The 19,692-nt window shown below is 36.2% G+C and overlaps 1 protein-coding gene across 50 annotated transcripts in view; it reads right to left on the reverse strand.

Annotated features, from left to right (window-relative positions):
* Positions 1–19,692, reverse strand: part of LOC131434538 (sodium channel protein para) — a 198,337-nt gene that overhangs the window by 81,114 nt on the left and 97,531 nt on the right. For all 50 annotated transcript variants that reach the window (XM_058601349.1, XM_058601321.1, XM_058601352.1 and 47 more), the window contains 6 exons: positions 16,736–16,827; positions 12,519–12,731; positions 12,370–12,430; positions 12,039–12,183; positions 11,561–11,725; positions 4,038–4,313 (listed from right to left, as the gene is read on the reverse strand). In XM_058601349.1, the coding sequence (XP_058457332.1) occupies positions 4,038–4,313; positions 11,561–11,725; positions 12,039–12,183; positions 12,370–12,430; positions 12,519–12,731; positions 16,736–16,827 (952 nt within the window). The remainder of the gene's footprint in view (positions 1–4,037; positions 4,314–11,560; positions 11,726–12,038; positions 12,184–12,369; positions 12,431–12,518; positions 12,732–16,735; positions 16,828–19,692) is intronic.

Here is a 19,692-nt window from a genome sequence, read left to right on the forward strand (position 1 = left end):
TGAAACGCGTTCGAATAATTATTGCCATTACTGTAACTTTTTATATTTTGCTGTGAAAATTAAAAAAAATATTCTTCGAATGTCATATTTTGATGTGCTATTGATATTAATAACAAGATTTTAAGTGTGTCGTCACAAAAAAATAGCACACGTAATTTTCCGCACTAATTAACCTTAAGACGGTTAGTTCACAGGATTGGGCCTGGTAATAAATCATACCAAAATGTAATATTTGATGAGTTTTCTAACAAACTTGAGTGCCGTGCGATAAACGCGGGAAATATTATTTTGATATTGTGGTTTTCAGCGGAGCTTACCATGCGACGGAATCACCGCAAAATAGCGAAATAATGAGCATCAGTACCACAGATGCAAGGTCTGCAGATTTGTCTGTAAACTGGCCATTTTCTTTTAAAAGTAGACATTGCAGTTTTGCAGACTTTTTACAGATTTTCGAAGTTTTCATAGGTATTCGTCTAATTTACAGACTTCCAGAACTGCGTTGTGCTTTTCGTTTGTTTCTTTTCTCGTCATAATTACAAAATTCAACACTTGCATAGAGACCCTGTTATAATCAAAGACACACGAAGAGAACTTCCGTCAAACTGGAGCCCCGGCTACTGCACGATCTTTTTGTTATTTGCTTTGGCGACCAGGCTAATTTGAATTTGATTTCATGACTTTTTGATTTCGAGACTAAAAACTTGAATCCAAATCAGTATTCAGTTCTAGAACAGTAAAAATATAATAAATTAAAAATTAAATGTGCCGCTCAATTTTGAAAAATTCGTTACGACGGATCATTAGTTTTTTATTATACTTTTAAAAATTGAACTTTAGAGATAAACGAATTCCGGTGAAACTCTCAATGGGTGAGCACGTTGTATCGTGTTGGTTCGGGGAAAATTCGAGTATATCGCAAGAAAGTAACGATTTTAATCCGTACTTTGACGACTCGATGTAGCCACACAGCGAGATTTTTGCTTATAGTCCATTGAAAAGAAAGTCCATTGGATTATAAACGAAAATTCACTGGTAATATACCCTAAGTTGCTGTTTTATCAAATCGGCGTCATCTCAAGTGAGGTGACGCCAACCTGAAGAAAGAAGAAGAAGAGAAAATCGGGTAAAAATTTGTAAACTTCATTCCGATGAATCAACAGAAAATTTTAGACTGTGTACTGCAAGAAATAAATCTAATTATTTACTCATGTTTCAAGTTTAAAAATTTATATACATATTTTAGATGCACTTCAATTGTGAACGTGATTTATATATTGCCGCAGAAGAAGGAAAAGTAATGTTGGTTCTAGAAGCTATTCCAGTTTACGAGTCTGCTCCGAAAACAATCACGAGGAGTTGTTTTTATACGACGAAATTAAAAAATCGATTTACTGTCAAGATCACACTGTTCACTTGTAATACAGGTGTTTTTGTCACAGAAGAAATTGCGGTTTGTTACCACCAGTATTATCCCTCGGATAAATGGTCGTGTATGTTAAGCTGATTTCATATTGATATCGAGGGTTTCAAAATTAAGCAGTATTAAAAACCAATTCTAGTTTAAGCTTACCACTATGGAGACGTTTTTGGTCCAGTATACACGTTCTTTCATCCATGTTATTTGATTATTAAAATAATGAATGATTATTCATTCATTGCAGGTATTGAATTTGACCTTTATTAAACAAAATCCTTTTGTTTACATTTCATTAATTAAATTCCTTCGCTTACTTTTTTAGGTTAATAAAAATATTCCTCTTTAATTTTTCAGCAACAGGCAATTATGATTTCTTATGGATTCCTCTTCGCGCGTCTCTGATTATAACAGGGTCTCTACATTTGCATTGGAGCATATCTCGTGCGTAGAAGAGCAAAATTTTACTGGCATCTCTGCCAGTAGTTGGATAATTCTGTATGAAATTTTCAAAACGACGAATGTAACAATGAGAGATTATCTTTGTTTACTTTCTCTTTCGATTATTACGGTACTCTTAGCAATCATTTACTAGAATTGTTTACCGATAAGAATAACTAAAGTTATCATCTTTGAATCTGCACTGAAGAAATTACCGAAAAAAGCAGGAATATTCCGCAATAATCGAAAGAGAAAGTAAACAAAGAGAATCTCTCATTGTCACATTCATCGTTTTGAACATTTTATACCGAATTCTTCGAATCCCTTCACTGTATGTTGTACTGAAATTGATAGCATTTTAATATTAATCATTAGAACGAATAGACAAATAAATCGTTGATTTGAGGGCAATTGCAGTTTCAACAGGTAGTAATCTCTTGCGATAAGTGTTAATTATTTGTTTATTAAAAGCATCAACAAACTCATTTCTGTCAAAGTAGACCAAACATTCAGGGTAGACGATTTACAATTTGTTCATAGTAGTTTATTTTTTTAGTTGAAATCGATAATGGTTTGAATAAAGCACGAGGTTTTGAAGATGAAGACGTCGATCAATACAAAGTATCATTGTTCAATTATTGATCGGAGAAATAGGTATAAAGCGAGAAGACTTAGTGTTTGATGGACAGAGAAGATGTTTGAATGTAAGGTATCGGTCGGGTGACGGCCAGGATGTAGACCGTGTTCGATGTACGTTCTTCTGTGTCTGACTGGCGTTTTAGAGTGACTAGAACAAGATTCATAGTGGCGAAATGGTAGCGCGTATGCACGGAATGCATAAGAACGCAGGTTCGAGTCCAGTCTCTGAGCGTATCTTTTTCCAATAAATCATCTTTACTGTTAGTTTTTCATTCATTTGGCTTCTCCAATATGTGTTTCCGCTCAGTCATTTCAAAAACTGAACTTAGTTATGGCGGCTTTACGTCAATCCAACTAAACTAAAATTAATAAATCGTATTGGAAAATAAATCTCTGGCTTGTTGCCAGGGTTGAATCGATTGTTGGGGTTGAATCGATGCGTATGACAGTTTCGCTATATTTGCTAATCGCCAGTTTCTCTAATCATGTTAAACATCTATGTTGAAAATAGTTAAAAAAGCAGTACACTGTCGAAATAATGTACACGAGGAGTCAATTCCACTAATTCAGACTCGAAAACATCAATGCGATATATGATAATACTAATCTGTAAGGTCACAAAGGTTTTGAAGAGACTTCAAAGAGTTCCATTCGTCACCGTATTCAATAGACATTGTCTAGAACCTTGACGAAACCCAATTTAATGACATTTGATAGAATGCTATTGGTTTTTCAGCCAGAAAAATAATGCTTTTGTTACCTCTACTTATCGAAAACTTGTTGAATTTTCAATTGTACAATTTGCCTTATGACGCAGGTATAAATTTAATCACTTAGTTTCATGGGATAGTTCATTGTAGAGTGTACACAATTGTTAACCTAACGAGCTGTCGTGTGAACTACTGTGGTGTTCTGTTGTTGTGAACCATGAGCGAACGTGTGGCTGTATGATTTGGTGGAATCCATTTTGGATTTTGATATGGAGTTTTTGTGGGTTTATAGTTTAGCTTTAACCCGTAGAGGATACTCACTGGAGGATCATTTTGGTATGTTCGTCTTAACGATCAACAACCAACACTAATTTCTTTCTAAAGACAGTCAGAGTGGGGGATTGTAAAAACAACCAGATTTCCTACGTAATGTTAGTGGGATTAGCGAGAATCAGTCAGAAATCATCTTTCTCGGTCAATATAGCATGTGTTCTCATCACTGTCATTATGATTTTACAAAATTCAACACGGAATAGATATTACAGGATTTTCCACAATCACATCCTTTAGCTTCAAAAAAATGAATGGAACGCAATTTGCAACGGTAGTGAATTCCAATGCTAAAGGATATGATCCTGCAGTTTGAAGGAGATACAAATCGGGGTTAGAAGCAAACACGGAAGGAACAAGCGTTGAGGACTAGCATTTTTTAAACACCACGCATAACAAATTGGCCGAAAACTCTGAACATAACAGGGTCATTACATCCTGGGAGAGAGAGAGGTTGGTTTGGTTGACGAGGGAAGTGCAAGAAGCGTCCTTATACTTACCGCGCTCACTTTACGGGCTTTTGCAGTGCCAGCTGCAGTAGCTGTTGGTGCGGTTGTTCTTGTGATTTCGCTCACCGACTCCAATCCTTCGCTCCGGATTGACATCTTTTCCTTGTTGTTGTCGTCGTTACTCTTCTCCTGGCCGACGAACAGCTCATAACTGTGGCAGGAAAAGTCCGACGGGCTCTTGGCGATCTCCGGGTTGGCCGCAGCAGCTGCTGCCGCCGCATGGGCTTCGAGTTTGGCCTGTTTCGCAGCGGCCGCTTCTTCCGCTTCCTACATGAGTATCAAATTTATTAGTGACCTACTGTAATCGAGCTGCAGTGTAAGAAGAAACCGATCGGTATTTTTGAACGAATAACGGCAAGCCACGTTACACTACACCAATTGATCCAAGATTCGTTATAGTTGAATTTGATACTTATACACAAATCTTGCGGTTGCTGTCTTTTTGCAACGATGTACAGTTATTTATGTTAGCAGGCGGTACAACACTGAGCATAATTCGGTGGCTGTCACTGGTGAATGATTTAAACATTTAGTGTACACATTCACACCACTTTCAGTAAATTCATACATACACACATTGAAAACCGAAAAATGATTTTTTCATAAAAAACACATACAATTGAATGAAATAATTCTGATTAGGACACAACAGTATTTTTTTGGGTAATATCGTTATCAATCAGTTGGAAAAGGGAAGATAGAAGTTAACTTAACGGATTACTAGCGCCAAAGTAATCACCAAGTCATACGCATGCTACGCATGAGCATGTAGAGCTGATTCAAGACAATAGAGTCTTATATCTGCCCTATAGTCACATGCGAAGTGATCATTGAATTTGGTGATTTACTTGGCACGGTCAGTTCAAAATAAGTAGGTTTGTTTGTTGCTCTACGATCGTTCGTTGTTTTTGTCTAAAATGACAGCTGCGTTGTTGGATGAAACAAAATCATACTGCTAATGGAATCCATCAATATTTCACAGAAATGACCGAAATGTCAAAAGTTGTAAGGAACGATAATCCTACATTAGATTGAAAGCAAATTTGGAAAAATATTGCTGCTAGACAACTAACGTCTGTTCAAAATACAGAATTGTACATATTCGTGAAAGAAAAAACAGAACACAGACGTCTTCTATTTACATTAAGGCGAACGGACGGAGAAGACTGTGTTAATTGTGGTGTACCAATTGAAACAATAAAACACATGCTATGCGAGTGTCTGCGGATGACACGAGCGTAGACGTGCTTCCTGGACGACGTACGATGACCATTTAGAACTTCATGAGACCAACATAAAGGTTAAGATACTAAAATTAATATGCACATACTAAGTTTTTCTTAACCAAAATAAGCTAATTAATTTAGAAGTTCTAGAATGTGAATTGAGATGCACTTCATTGTAATTTAATCACTTTAACAAATGACAATATAAAATATTTTAAAAAAGAAATAAAAACTGCGAGTAGAAAATACAGAACACAGGAATATCCATGTGATATTCTTTGAATTTGGTTAGGATGTGGATACCGACATAAAACCGAAATCGTGGAGCATGTGGCTATTGCGATTTATAGTTCGATCTGGTGATGTCTTATCAGTTACGGTTGCCTATTAAAAATACAGAACGTGAACGATTATACTCTTCAGCTATCAGTTTTAGGGTAAACTGTTCGTCGACGTTTTGTATCACATTGTTTGAATATCCAAGTTGCCAGATATTGCTCAACAAGAGAGTAAAAATCGAACGGCTTAAGCTCAAAAAGACGGATAAATAAAACTGGGATCGGACCAAGGGGAGGACGTTTAGAACAATGTGCCAATCACACTTTAACACAATGCGTTGGTGCATTTATCAATATTGGCACTTTCGTTTTCATACAGTTGCATAGTTGGGGCACACAAAGGGCTCAGTTTTGACAAGTAGCTGTTTTCATCGTATTACCTGCTCTGATGATCATAGTTATGCCAACGGTAAAATAAACACGAGTGAATTTTTTTTCTTTTTTTGCTGCAAAGTTTGCAATGGATGAAGTAAATTTTTCCAAAAAATTAAATTTCGATATCTCGACATAAACTAGCTGTGCCAAAACAGTGTTTCCAGCTGTTTCATGGGGCACAGAGTGGCACACTTAGGCTCCATGAAACGCCAGAAAAGACCATTGAGTGCAAATAAATTCAAATAACTATATATTTTCGAAAGCATTTGATTTCAATACATAGCAATTATGTTCTTAGTTAATACATATTTCAATTATAGCACTAAATCAACACAATTTTCTGAAACCGTTTAATAGTGGGGTCCTCTTGAGGAAATAACAAGAAATTGGAATATAGAAGAACATATTGTTTGTACAGAAAATCGACGATGCGAAATAATACGTTCTTTTCGGACTGCTAATAGCTGAGTAAAAATTTCTGAAGTGCCCCCCCCCCATTTTTCACGAGGTAACCGATTTTACAATAAGTGTTATTGTTTTGTAGTATTAGTATCTACGAACATGTTCGGGAAATATTTCGTCGATATTCGAATTTTTTATACTATTTTTAGTTACATTAAAATTTATATACCTTTTCATTGTAATGCTTTCTGAAACTCAAGTTCTCTTTCGAATTATACGAAACTTTGCAACTGGATAAACAACTATTTTTGGCATAGAATGAAGAAAAAATTGTTTAAAAATGTTCAATTTTACTAAACTTTCTACTTAAATTTTCCAAAGAAATCGATATTAAAGTACCTTCTTCACGCGATTTTTGTCTCTGTTAAATGCTAAAATGTTGCATATGTTATTGGTTTTCATAATCAACAAAAAAATTTTTGTGCTCAAATAGGGTTTTTGAAATATTTGATATTTTGTATACGCGCGCTGTATGCAAAGTGCACCGCGCGAGCGAATCGGTATGGTGCGGCAGGGTTCGGTAGGGTGCGATGTCGTCGGTGTGATTGAAGCGAGCTGCGACAGGTTTGGACAAGTAAGCATAGAAAATGATTTTTTGCCTTTCTCATCTCAACTTTTTTAAATTGTAGTATTTCGATGAATTTTTGCTATAATATATAAGAGAAAATGAATAATATGAAAAGGGCATCATTACAGTACTAGGTACATTTAAACAGGTTTCTCCATTAAATGTACGTCGGGTAATTTATTAATTACATCTTATTTCACAAGTTCGACTCTAGATTATTCTATATTTTCTGGTGGTTTGAACAGAACATTTACTACAAATTCTTCGTTGTCGGAAAAAATCTTACATTCGCGTGTAGTTTTAATCGTCATTACGTTTTTAAATCGATGTTGCTGTTGTCTATCCTGAATGTCTGGTTCGTTTATCATGCAAAAATCAAAGTTTATATTTTTGAATGAATCCTTTACTCAATTGAATAGATTATGCGCAGTTGGAATTCGATTGGTTTTGATTTGATGCAAATTAACTTAACGCGTGTCTTTTCACGGTTCCTTCAAAGATAACTTTTTTCCCATGTGAGGCTGCGAAAGAATTCCACTCGGTCCTAAATTTATAATCTTTCTCGTGAAGTGCAGTAAATGCACTGAACTTGTACCGTTAATCTTTTTTCCGGAATGATCACAAACTTTTGTGTTTTCCTTGACTATTTTCGCATCCAAACCACACGAGAAAATGAAAAAAAATTGTAAAATAATATGTGATCAATAAATTACCTGACGTACATTTAATGGAGAAACCTGTTTAAATGTACCTAGTACTGTAATGATGCCCTTTTCATATTATTCATTTTCTCTTATATATTATAGCAAAAATTCATCGAAATACTACAATTTAAAAAAGTTGAGATGAGAAAGGCAAAAAATCATTTTCTATACTTACTTGTTCAAACCTGTCGCAGCTCGCTTCAATCACACCGACGACATCGCACCCTACCGAACCCTGCCGCACCATACCGATTCGCTCGCGCGGTGCACTTTGCATACAGCGCGCGTATACAAAATATTAAATATTTCAAAAACCCTATTTGAGCACAAAAATTTTTTTGTTGATTATGAAAACCAATAACATATGCAACATTTTAGCATTTAACAGAGACAAAAATCGCGTGAAGAAGGTACTTTAATATCGATTTCTTTGGAAAATTTAAGTAGAAAGTTTAGTAAAATTGAACATTTTTAAACAATTTTTTCTTCATTCTATGCCAAAAATAGTTGTTTATCCAGTTGCGAAGTTTCGTATAATTCGAAAGAGAACTTGAGTTTCAGAAAGCATTACAATGAAAAGGTATATAAATGTTAATGTAACTAAAAATAGTATAAAAAATTCGAATATTGACGAAATATTTCACGAACATGTTCGTAGATACTAATACTACAAAACAATAACACTTATTGTAAAATCGGTTACCTCGTGAAAAATGGAGGGGGCCACTTCAGAAATTTTTACTCAGCTACTAGTCTTTATTAGTGAAGCCTGTTACATCTAAAATCGATCTAAATTTCTTACTGTCCTGCTGAAAACTGAACTTATCTTCAAGTCTCGTCTGGAGCCTTGAAGTTAGAAACCTCATGAAAAACTGCACTACTCCATATACAGTGGGGTCTCGTACAACGGGGATTAGGTTTTACCGGTATTCGTTGTTGCCGGATTCGTTATTGCCGGAAAACCGCGATATGCGAGACCCAGAGCATATGGGATTTCGACTGATTGGGGCTGTGAACGGTTATCTTGCTTTGGTCGACTGATAGAGCCACACATTTTTCGACAAACTTGTTGTAGATACTTAGACCAACAATTTAGTGTAGTTTTTGACAGATAATTAGTTGAAAGATGCTCCGCCAGGAGCGCGTTGAAAAATGCATGATATAAATCATTGAATAAGCTATCGACATCTGAAATCTGAGGAACTTGAGAGAGTGAATATTAAAGTTTTGATTATTTGTATTGCTAGATATAAAAATAAGTACATAAAATCTGATATGCATGATTTTTTTGAAATTTTATTTTATGACGTCGCAAATTCATTAAAATTTCTTGAGAACTTATAAATTGAATGTAGTATAGAACTGTACTGTATTCGGAGAGTTTGTTGTTTGTGAAGACTATAAGTGACATTTTAATTAAAATTAGTTGAGAACTGTCTCACCATTTATTTATTTATATTTCACGATTTATGTACCTAACATTATATCTAACTATGTAAATAGTAAAAACCGCAGATTTCAGATGTCGATATTCATCCTAATACTCCAGTAGCTTACTAGCGCCTTCTAGTAAAACAGTTTTCAATTTGTCTGTCCTTCACCATCTTATTGAAACACTGATTGATAACATCACTCTCGTAAACAGCTTATTAGTGACATTTGTGATACTAGCTTAAGGTTACATTGTGTTTCATTACTTTCGTTTATGTTATTGAAAAGATAGTGGTTTTTGCGCCCGTTTGAGAATGACAAACGAACAGTTCAACTCAAATGGGTTTTTTCCCACTCTAATTGTCCATTTAGATCTTGTTTCCGATGGACACAATAATAGTAAATAAATGAATAAATAAATAGATTTTTAGTTACAGAAGACCACCTTGTAGATATAATAAAAACTCGTTCATTCAATGGTTATCGAAACCCTAAAACACCCTCTCGAAGAAATCATTTTAATAAGTCAAAATGATCTTGAGCTGCTGTAATTTCCAACCCTGAATTGCACACTAGGGTTACAAATGAGAGAAATCCTCACTACTGTTTACACTATTTGATCTGTTTTGAACTCCGGAACATTCTTTCCGAAAACACGAACTCCCATCTCATCTCATAAGAATCAATTTTATTTGGCAAAACTGTGATCCCACTAACGCCACTGAGTGGTTGAGTTCCTAACTAATATGATTTTCATAATGTAGACCGCCACATTCCGAACATTTTTGTAGAAGACAAAGTCGCTCTAAATCTTTTAGTTTTCGCACTAGAGCATAATTTTGATATTGAAAGGTGTACCATAGCAAACACATTAATTCCATCTGATGGAGTGATTCCGAAATATACTTTCAACTTGTTAATAAACTTTGAGTCTCTCGAAAGTTGTTTGAAGATTGCAGATGCTAAAATACTCGCGATATCTCATATTCAAACTGTTTTTTGTATTGTAAACATATGTATTATTTCATGCAGTTCTCAACTAATTGGCTGTCAAACTATACTGAATTGTTGGTCTAGGTATCTAAATCAAGTTTGCCGAAGATCGTATAGCTCTATCTGTCGACCGAAGCGAGATAACCGTTCACATCCCCAATCAGTCGAAATCCCATATGCTCTGGGTTCCGTTTATCGCGGATTCGCTTTTCACGCCCCCGGTGAGCCGCGTTAAACGAGACCTCTCTGTAATTTCCTTCCTCATGCTCCCCTGTGCGTCTTTGGGGGCTTAAGTCGTTTGGCATTAATGTTTTGTAGAGCAATTTCAGCAAATTGGCTATTCATACAATGCTATACAGAACGTCAACGAACAGTTTGCCCTAAAACTTCTAGCTGAAGAGATTTGTTTATTTCGCTTGGTTTTGGATTCTTGTTGACTTCCCGCATGATCATGATGTCTGGCGAACACTTTTTTCTTCAAAAGAACTATATTTTTATTATTCTTTAGATCTTCTATATATTTGCCAATTCATTAGCTTTGATTCATGTTTCCTTACTGGTCCTTAATTATGAACTACAACCGTTCGCTGGCTAACATGTTCACTAGTGCATTCCCTACATTATTGCTAGGTAGACTGTGTCAGGCGTACGGGTATGTGTAAATAACATAAGGAATGAAATTCTTTTATCGTTACTGATTACTTGATTACATTACTTTGATTACAAGTTGTAGATTAAAACACTTGGTACTTAGTTCTGAAGGCGAGTGGTGTATCATTTCAGAAAAAATACAATGCCTCTCCATCTCTCTCCATGATAATTTGATGGAGACGCATGGTTTTTCGATTGATTTATTTTTTAAAAGTCTAATATTATACATGTCCACAATTTAAAAAAAATATAAAAAAATACAGCGTAATGTAATCGAATGATTTATTTATTTTGATTAAATACACAGAAAATTCACGACATTAAATTTGTATGTGATGTAAACACTGTTAGTAGCTTATAGGAAATATTTACAAAGATGAAAAGAATTTACAACAAATAGATTATATTAACGACAAAAGTTCATAGATAGAAGCATATCAATTTGATATCCACTACAGCCATACAAGACTCAAGCACGTTCACCGTAGTTATTGATTTCTCATTACCACATAGAAGAAAACATCGCTGCCATTATTTACTTTACTCAACTGACTGATAACGATCTTTCAAGTCGTATTCCTGATTGAATAGATGGAAACATACTTTTTTCTGTACAGATAAAATGACACATGAATGAATAGAATGTACGAACCAAAGATAAAAGAAAAGATGAACACCAGCTTTCAGTAGCCGACAACGAATGTTTTGACAAACACTGAAATAATCTTTCTAACAAAAAAAAAGAAAATAGTATAATTTCGCTCACCCGAAGCGCTTCTTCCTCGGCGGCCTCTTCCTCTTCGGCCTTCTTCTGGAGTTCGTCGTACGACATGGCGACAATGGCCAAGATCAAATTTACAAGGTAAAACGAACCCAAGAAGATAATCACAATGAAGAAGAGCATGTGCCACGGTCCAGCTGATCGTAACACCTGTTTTGCACACCACGAAGAGATGGTTGAAAAATCAAGGTAATAGTTGTATTAAGAATCTGTTTCTACTCGGTTTGGGGGAAAAATGAAATGAGGGATGGATTGCTAATATAGACAATTGTTACGGTAGTTCGAATTGTTTTTGTTTTGCTGTGACAACCGGTATAACGTTTCCGTAACAACCGGTATAACGTTTCCGTAACAACCGGTATAACGTTTCCGTAACAACTCCCTTATTTCTAAGTCATGTTGTATGATGACATCAGGACTCTCAAAATATCTCTCATTCATTCTTCAGACAGTTGATACGAACCAGTTGATATAAATTCTCCCAATAATCTTGGGTCATTAGACGAAAGGCAGATAAGAATGCCCATCCGAAAGTATCAAAACTTGTATACCCGTAGTTTGGATTATCTCCAAAACCTTGTAAACATATATATCCGTCCTCACATTGGCTGTGTGGTTAATTTGGAAAACAGTTAGAAGGAAACAGCGATCGAGAATTAGGAAGAAAAAAAAAGAAGATAATCGACCCGAAGGCCGAAAAGTTGATTAGCTAATATCCGTAATTGTTTTTTTAGGGAGTGATGCAAAGGAATAGAGAAAGTCAAAAAGTCGAGAGAAAAAAACTAATATCCTACCCAGCACCTGACGAATTCCCACAAAGAGGCGTGTCGCCAGCCTCCGACCAATACCAGTTGGCTGAAAATAGAAAGACAACCAAAACAAAATCCGTCAACCCGGAAAGATATGAAGGAGCGTGACACAGAGGTCGGAAACGAAAGCTTACAGTCGTTTGAATTGTGCCGATCCCAGTTCTCGTGCGTCAGATTGCCCCACGAGCCGTCGAGCGGGAACTCCTTGATGCACTTCTGCGTCAACACACCCATGTAGATCTGCAGTCCCATTAAAGCAAACACCGATAACGAAAACATTGTTAAAATTATCACATCTCTGAGATTCTTTACGGACTCTATGACAGCGCCGACGATGGTCTTCAGACCTGTGAAGTAGAGTTTGAGTGAGAAGGGATGAAATATAATTAATGGTTTCAACTGCTTTTATGTGTACATATTTTTTAGGCTATTCGATTGCGTTTTGCACTCATGGTTGGAGTTATAGATAGACTCATCTTGTATTCATTGAGGTTGTGATGTAATTTTCTCTTTCTCGTACTTCCGCCTTGTTATTAATCATGAAATTTTAGATTGTTCAATTCATATTTCAAACCGTTTGAAAATACTAAGACTATAAATTAAAACCTTAGAGAAACACATAATCACTTTTATATTATATTGCCCGTGATCGACAAGAAAAATCAATATTTACAACGTTGCAAATTCGTATATTGTGTGCAAATTTGCAATCTGTCAGTCACGACGAATGACCTTGACAGACTAAAATCATCGTCAACTGTAATCTGTACTATGAAAGTGACTGTCGAATGAGATACTCGATAGTTCTATGACCAAGTAGAAGTATACTCAGTCAAAGACAGGCGACTCTTTTTGTTTTCTCTCATTCTTCTACTCTCTGTTGAAGTAAAAAAAAATAATGAGAATACTAACATAAACATAAATTGAAAAAGTTCATCATTCTCTGCAGAAAGTCATCGGATTTAGTATCATCGAAATCAAGCAATGACAGGAAGAATGAAGATAACGTCAATTGCATATGCAATCAATGAGCGTCCTGACGAATGAAGTATCGAAAGAATTTTTTGTTTGATATACTCAGACACTTTGGCTGTGAACCATTTTGCGGTTAATTTTAACTTTTGGTGTTAAAATCTGACACTTGAGTGGTGATTTTGTGTCGAGTAGTTAAATTCAACTAAAAATGCAACCCATTTCAAAATTTGACGGACGGAAAGTTATTTGGGTTTATTTTCCACTGGAAATAATTTCAACTAAAGAATTAATATTAGAATTTGCATTGCAAGATTTCTTTTCAGTGTCGGAAAATAACCATCGATCTGTCAGGATTATTTTTGACAATATCAAATTAACCGCTCGAGTGTCAGATTTCAACCAAAAGTTAAAATTAACCGCCAAATGGTTTACAGCCTTAATACATGTTGATTTGTTGGCAGCTGTGCAGTAACATAAGGTATCGAATCCTTATCGTACGATGTTGGTAGTTAATAGTGACAAATATCAGCTTTGACTGTGTAGCTCTTAGTGTTGATGGTTACACCCAAACCTCCATCCACGAACTGAAGCGGGGATTCGAAAATTGAATTGCATCGTAAAAATAGTTTCGAGTGATAAATATTGCTAGACATGGTCATATTGGATATTTTCGGAACGAATGTGACGAGTAGCTGCTGGAAAACGATGATTGGGGTCATTATAAAATCCAAGATGGCGACTGCTGGTATTGATATTTCTTGAAATCCCTTATAATACTAGAGGTCGGAAAACAAAGTCATTTTAAAAAATCCAAGATGAAAACTTCCGGTTCATCTAGGGGTTCAGGGTTAACCCCTCCTTGACCATCCCCTCCCTGACCATCCCCTCCCTCCCTTGATGTTGGGTAATTTGTTATTTTGCTCGTTGGGGATGGATATCGAGAGGTATCGATACTTGGTATCACGATACCGTTTTATCGTTTCAGTTATCGGTTTCGACACTATAGGGAAAAGTATCGATACAAGGTATCGGTATCGGAAAGAAAATACTAGCTAGACCGGTTATGACCAAACTAGAATCAAATTAAAGACCTTCCCATCAACAAAAACACTATTGATTGGTTTTGAGATCCGATGTTGACTTCATGTTGAAGCTGCAGATATATCGATATCTTCGTTTAAGCAAATTCCCTATCGTATCCGGATAGTAGGGAATTTTTAGTGCTGTATGTTAAAGCTATGTCTGGAAACATAATTAACTGCTATTTTCAAGACCGTTGTATGCAATTATTCTTTAAGTATTTGAAAGATTTGCCATATTTAGTTCTTAGCACGGTTAGTTTTCGACTCAAATATCGAAATATTGTTCGAAATGATGGCATGGTGTGATGCAGGTATTTTAGAAATATGGCTGTATCATTGAATTAAAAACGGTGATTCTTACATTTTGATAGTTCAATCGGTTACAACTAACAACTCTAGTTAGAAAAGTAGAGTAAAAAAGTGCATAAATTATTTTGATAAAGTCTCAGTCTCAAATATCAACATATTGGAAGAAATTCCATGGTCTATGCATTTTATTTATATAAATCGATGATATTTACTTACGTCTAAACATTAAGATAAGTTATACTATTCCTAAATTATCATATACCTATGTTTTTCCAGCAAAATAGTTGAAAAATGAAATATTTCATTGCTCTACAGAAAATATTTGTTACACGTGCTCATCAATCAAATAAGATTTTCATGTGATGAACAATACGTTTTATATATGATCGATCGGAATCGTAAAAGATTGTAATATTTCTAACAATATTTTACAGAAGAACAGATATTGAAAATACCAAAAAAATGCTCAAAAGATTTATGAAACTACAAAATGGCGATTTTTTTGTATCATTTATTAATACCCGGTTTTAACCTAGTTGCGGTCGTTCGCCGGTGCTCTTTGATTCACTATGACAGTCGGGTCTCTAGATAATGTTTATTTTGAGTTAGTATCGGCTAGGCACTCTGGTCAGTGCAGGCCAGTACAATGACAACAGCCATTGGTTTGGAAGAAGCAGTTTTTGTCAGTTTCGTTCCAAATGATCAAAGACCATGTCATAAGTCATGTTTAAGAAACTGCCAACATTTTGGATTTATTGTTCTAAATTGCTGCCAATGTTACGAATGAGATGTTTTCACCCTACTTACAGGCACCTTTTTTTATTCTCAATATCTGTTCATCTGCAACAAAATATTCTAAATACTACAAACTTTTACGATTACGATCTTCAAAACCTATTTTAACCTAGTGGTATGATGATGCTTTTCTCATGTGACTTGTATTCTCAGCAATATTACTGTAAATTTTTTGAAAAAACTGCTCATTGAATAGAAACAGGAAAGTTTTTAGTGCCAAAGCGACGTCATGAAAAAATGTTTTCTCGCATCATCGCGAAATTTGCACAATCGAATCGAGTAGGGAGAAATATTTGAGCATAGTTTCAACGGTTTGACTCTGGAATAGGAATATGAACAACCGATGTATAGTGCCATTAACTTGGCTTGTCAATCATTTATAGAGGTTTGTATATCATCTTGCGCAATAATAATTGTAGTACGTCATCTTCAAACTTTTTCGGTCGATTTCACATTCTATGTCAATAACATTAAAGTTCTCAACTTTTGACGTTTGGTACAAGATCGCCATGAATTCCAACAAGATTTCGATGACTTTCCGATCCATCTTTTTTTAGAACGAACAAGAAAATTTTCACTTGCAGGAAATGCTTGTTCATTTGGCTCGAAATTCGACATGTTTAAAATGAAATAAAAGTATCTTTCTAGCTCGAAACCAAGTAAACAAATATGTCGTTCTGAAGAGTTTACTAATGTCGTTTTCACTTGAGAAAAATGGAACTGACCCAGGGTAGTTTCATCAAACAAACACTTTTGACGAAAAAGTGTTGGATTCGCACTTAGCGAAGGGGGGTTTGAGAAAACCTAATATAAAAACCAGGAAACTGACTCGATTTTCAGTTTAACAACGTTAAAACCAGGTTCGAAACTTACTTCAAACAAACAGTTTGACAGCAGTTAGGGTGGAAACTGGGTTAGGTTTGGCATCAAGGGAAAACGACATAACAAAGTATCAAGCGTCTGCTTCGAACCACGGATGGCAGTGGAGTAACTTAGTAACTTTTGTAATTCACCCGTCACGCTAGAAACAGTGCCAGATATAATTTGCTACGCATCTCGAGTTTAGTTTGAATAGTCGGTCGTATTCATTCGTTCAACAGGAGAGAGAGAGAAAAAAAAAGCAAAACTATCCTAGCTGAAAACGGTTACAAGTGCAAAACGCAATTATTCCGTACAATGGCAATACTTACCTGGAACGATGGCCACTGTTTTGAGAGCTCGTAGTACCCTGAATGTTCTCAATGCAGCGAGATTACCCAAATCTATACCCATAGTTACATATCTGTTTGATGCAAACACCGCCCAGCATTGTCATCAGAATGTGTTTTGTTTTGTTTCCAACGGAACGGTATAACGCGATGGTCCGTCGGAGGAAGAGAGAGAGGAAAAGTTTGATTAGAATGGGTCATTCGGAGTAGCTTTTAATCAAAGTTAGGCATTGTGTGGGCGGGTAGCAGTAGAGCAGTACACGATGGGTAGTTGGTACTGTTGGAATGGACTCAAGATAAGGGGAAGGGAGAGGGTTTGGTAACGGGTTGAAGCGGTAATGTGGGTTGTTGATATGGACGATTGAAATCGCGGCCATGATTATCTTAAACGACTCTGTTACCACAGGAAAAATAAACAATGATAGCGGAAACGTGGGTTGGAGTGTTTTTGAAACATGTTTCCGTTGCTCGTCTGTTCGTCAAAACTCCAAGAGATTGTGTGTTGCCTTTAAAAAGAAGGGGTGATAACAGTGCTTGTCCATTTTTTTCTGCTCGAAATTCTTCTTTTATTTTCCCACACAATAATGGTGACAACGAGTGGTCCTTATGTAGGGCGTAGGGATTCTACTGTTCCAGGCTAATAATAGTATAGACACGGATCTGGACGTTGTTATCGTAAATGGCAAGGGTATGCGTTCGTGTGTATGTTCACAATTATTATTTATTCCACACATTTGTTACGGTCGGTTTATAAAAGTGAAATACTGCTAGACCTTTGGTGAATAGAAAATAGAGGGAGAAAAAAAGTCACCGTACTTCCAACTGGTGGGGTTGAGTTCTCATATAGAAGAGGACAACAAAACCAGAACGCGATAGTTGAAGCTGTTCCGGCAGTGTGTCATTTACGTTTGCCTTTGTCTTGCCTGACATACGGTATATTTATAAAACGTAAGTAAACAGTCAAGTCATCCTACCGTACATTTTTTCCATCCATACCTCGTTTGCTGCACGGTAGCGGATCGGTGGCAAGGCTTGTTTTACCGTGAGCTGCTAGAAGAACTCGATGATTTGTTTGCTCGAATGATAAAATGTGTGTGTGCAGGGCAACTTTCCTCGGAAGGTAAAGGCAACCGCCTTCAATTGACACTACATTATTAGAAAAAGGAAATGCAAACAATTTGCATTATTGTTTGATCCCGCTGCTTGTGAATTACTTATACTTTATCATTATGTGTCGTTTTCGTAAAAATTTTAAAATGATTTCCCGTTTTGAAACTTCGATTTTAATATAGCAAAATCGATCAGAATATTCGTTGTGCCGATCAATTGGACGGTGAATTAATTAACGTAATTGAAGACTGAGAACTATTTTGATACGACAAGAATAGATTGCATTCAGTCAGTATAACGGTGCTGATGGCAGTCATGCAGATGCACGTAGAAGTGCGGTGTGCCGAGTCATGAGCAATGGGAAGGTGGATTTGAGTTGTTATTTTTCAGTACCGTGGAAGTTATCAAGAATAAACGGCGGTAACTACCAAGCATTTTGCATAGCGTGTTCGGTGACAATAAGCATACGTAGCTTCTCTGTCCTGCACTTTGTGAAATGGTGATTTTTATTGCTTTGTCAGTAAGAAAACCAACTCTCGTTTGTTCGTTTACAATTTTCCTGATCGATATTACAACGTTTATCGATTTTGTAGCTGTACAAGACTTGAAAGTAAAAGTATGATCCTCATTTCTTTTGTATAAAGGTGGTACTTTTACTGATCAATTGTGTCGTTTAAATCAGTAGATAATTGGATGACTATTGTTACGATTTTACTAACAATAATCTATTCATTTATTTCACTTCGCCTTCGGGATTTTAATTTTTTTAACGCAGGATAGTTCAATTAGAGTTAGCCATCACAACTCGTCAAATTCGCCTTCATCGTCAAAATCGCCAGACCAGGGTAGCATAATCAAAGAACAGCTCAGTGTTGTGAACGATAAAGGCGATTTCGAGAAAAGCAAAACTAACGGACATAATGCACAGTCACCACGACCAAGGTCAACCGCTATTGAAATGAGGTCTGAGGTCTTCGATGTGAGTTCGACATGCGATCACTATGTTCGACCGTGAATCTTTCGAACCGAGTGCCTTCAAAGCTGCCCGACTGTCGGAACAAAAACAAACATGTTTACCACAGATTCACTGCTGAAGTGCCGATTGTACCCCATACAAAATCGCGTAGGCTTCTGCTTGGAACACAGTATTGTATCCACCAAGTGAATGAGACTGCTCAAGTCTCATTTCACGACAGTAGACACCAGCACCAGCAGACCAATTCAGTTTTGAATCAAAAATAACCCCGACGTATTTAACTTGATAAACCACAACCACCTCAGAATCAAAGAACGATAATGGACGAGCTCCTGTGATAATCCTACGATGAGTGAAAAACAACCTTTTATGCTTTGCCTGGATTTACGGAGTAGATATATGACAATCGTCGGCAAAAACGTGAGTCGGAAGTCTAATGTTATTAAATATCCTTAACAAACCATCAGCTACTAGGTTCCATAAAAGTGGGGATAGTACTCCACCTTGGAGACAGCCACAAACACTAAGCATTTTAAACTCTGCTTGCCGTAGCGATGAACGAAGAAGTCGATTACCGATGCCATGTCCACGAGCTGCTTCCAGAATTGAATTGAGAGACACGTTATCAAAGACACCTTAAATATTTAGGAGAAGTGCCAAGCAAGATTGATTCTGTGAGAAAGTTTTTTGATGTAATTTCATGTAACATCATGTAGTAGGGTTGTAGTGGACTTTCCGCGCTGGTATGCATGCTGCAGTTCATGTTGCGGATGTACGCCTAAACTAACATCCCTGATATAGTGTTCGACTATTCGTTCCACTGTTTTAAGAAGAAATGAGTTAAAACTGATAG

This window comes from Malaya genurostris, chromosome 3 (assembly GCF_030247185.1).
Source record: "Malaya genurostris strain Urasoe2022 chromosome 3, Malgen_1.1, whole genome shotgun sequence".
NCBI lineage: Eukaryota > Metazoa > Arthropoda > Insecta > Diptera > Culicidae > Malaya > Malaya genurostris.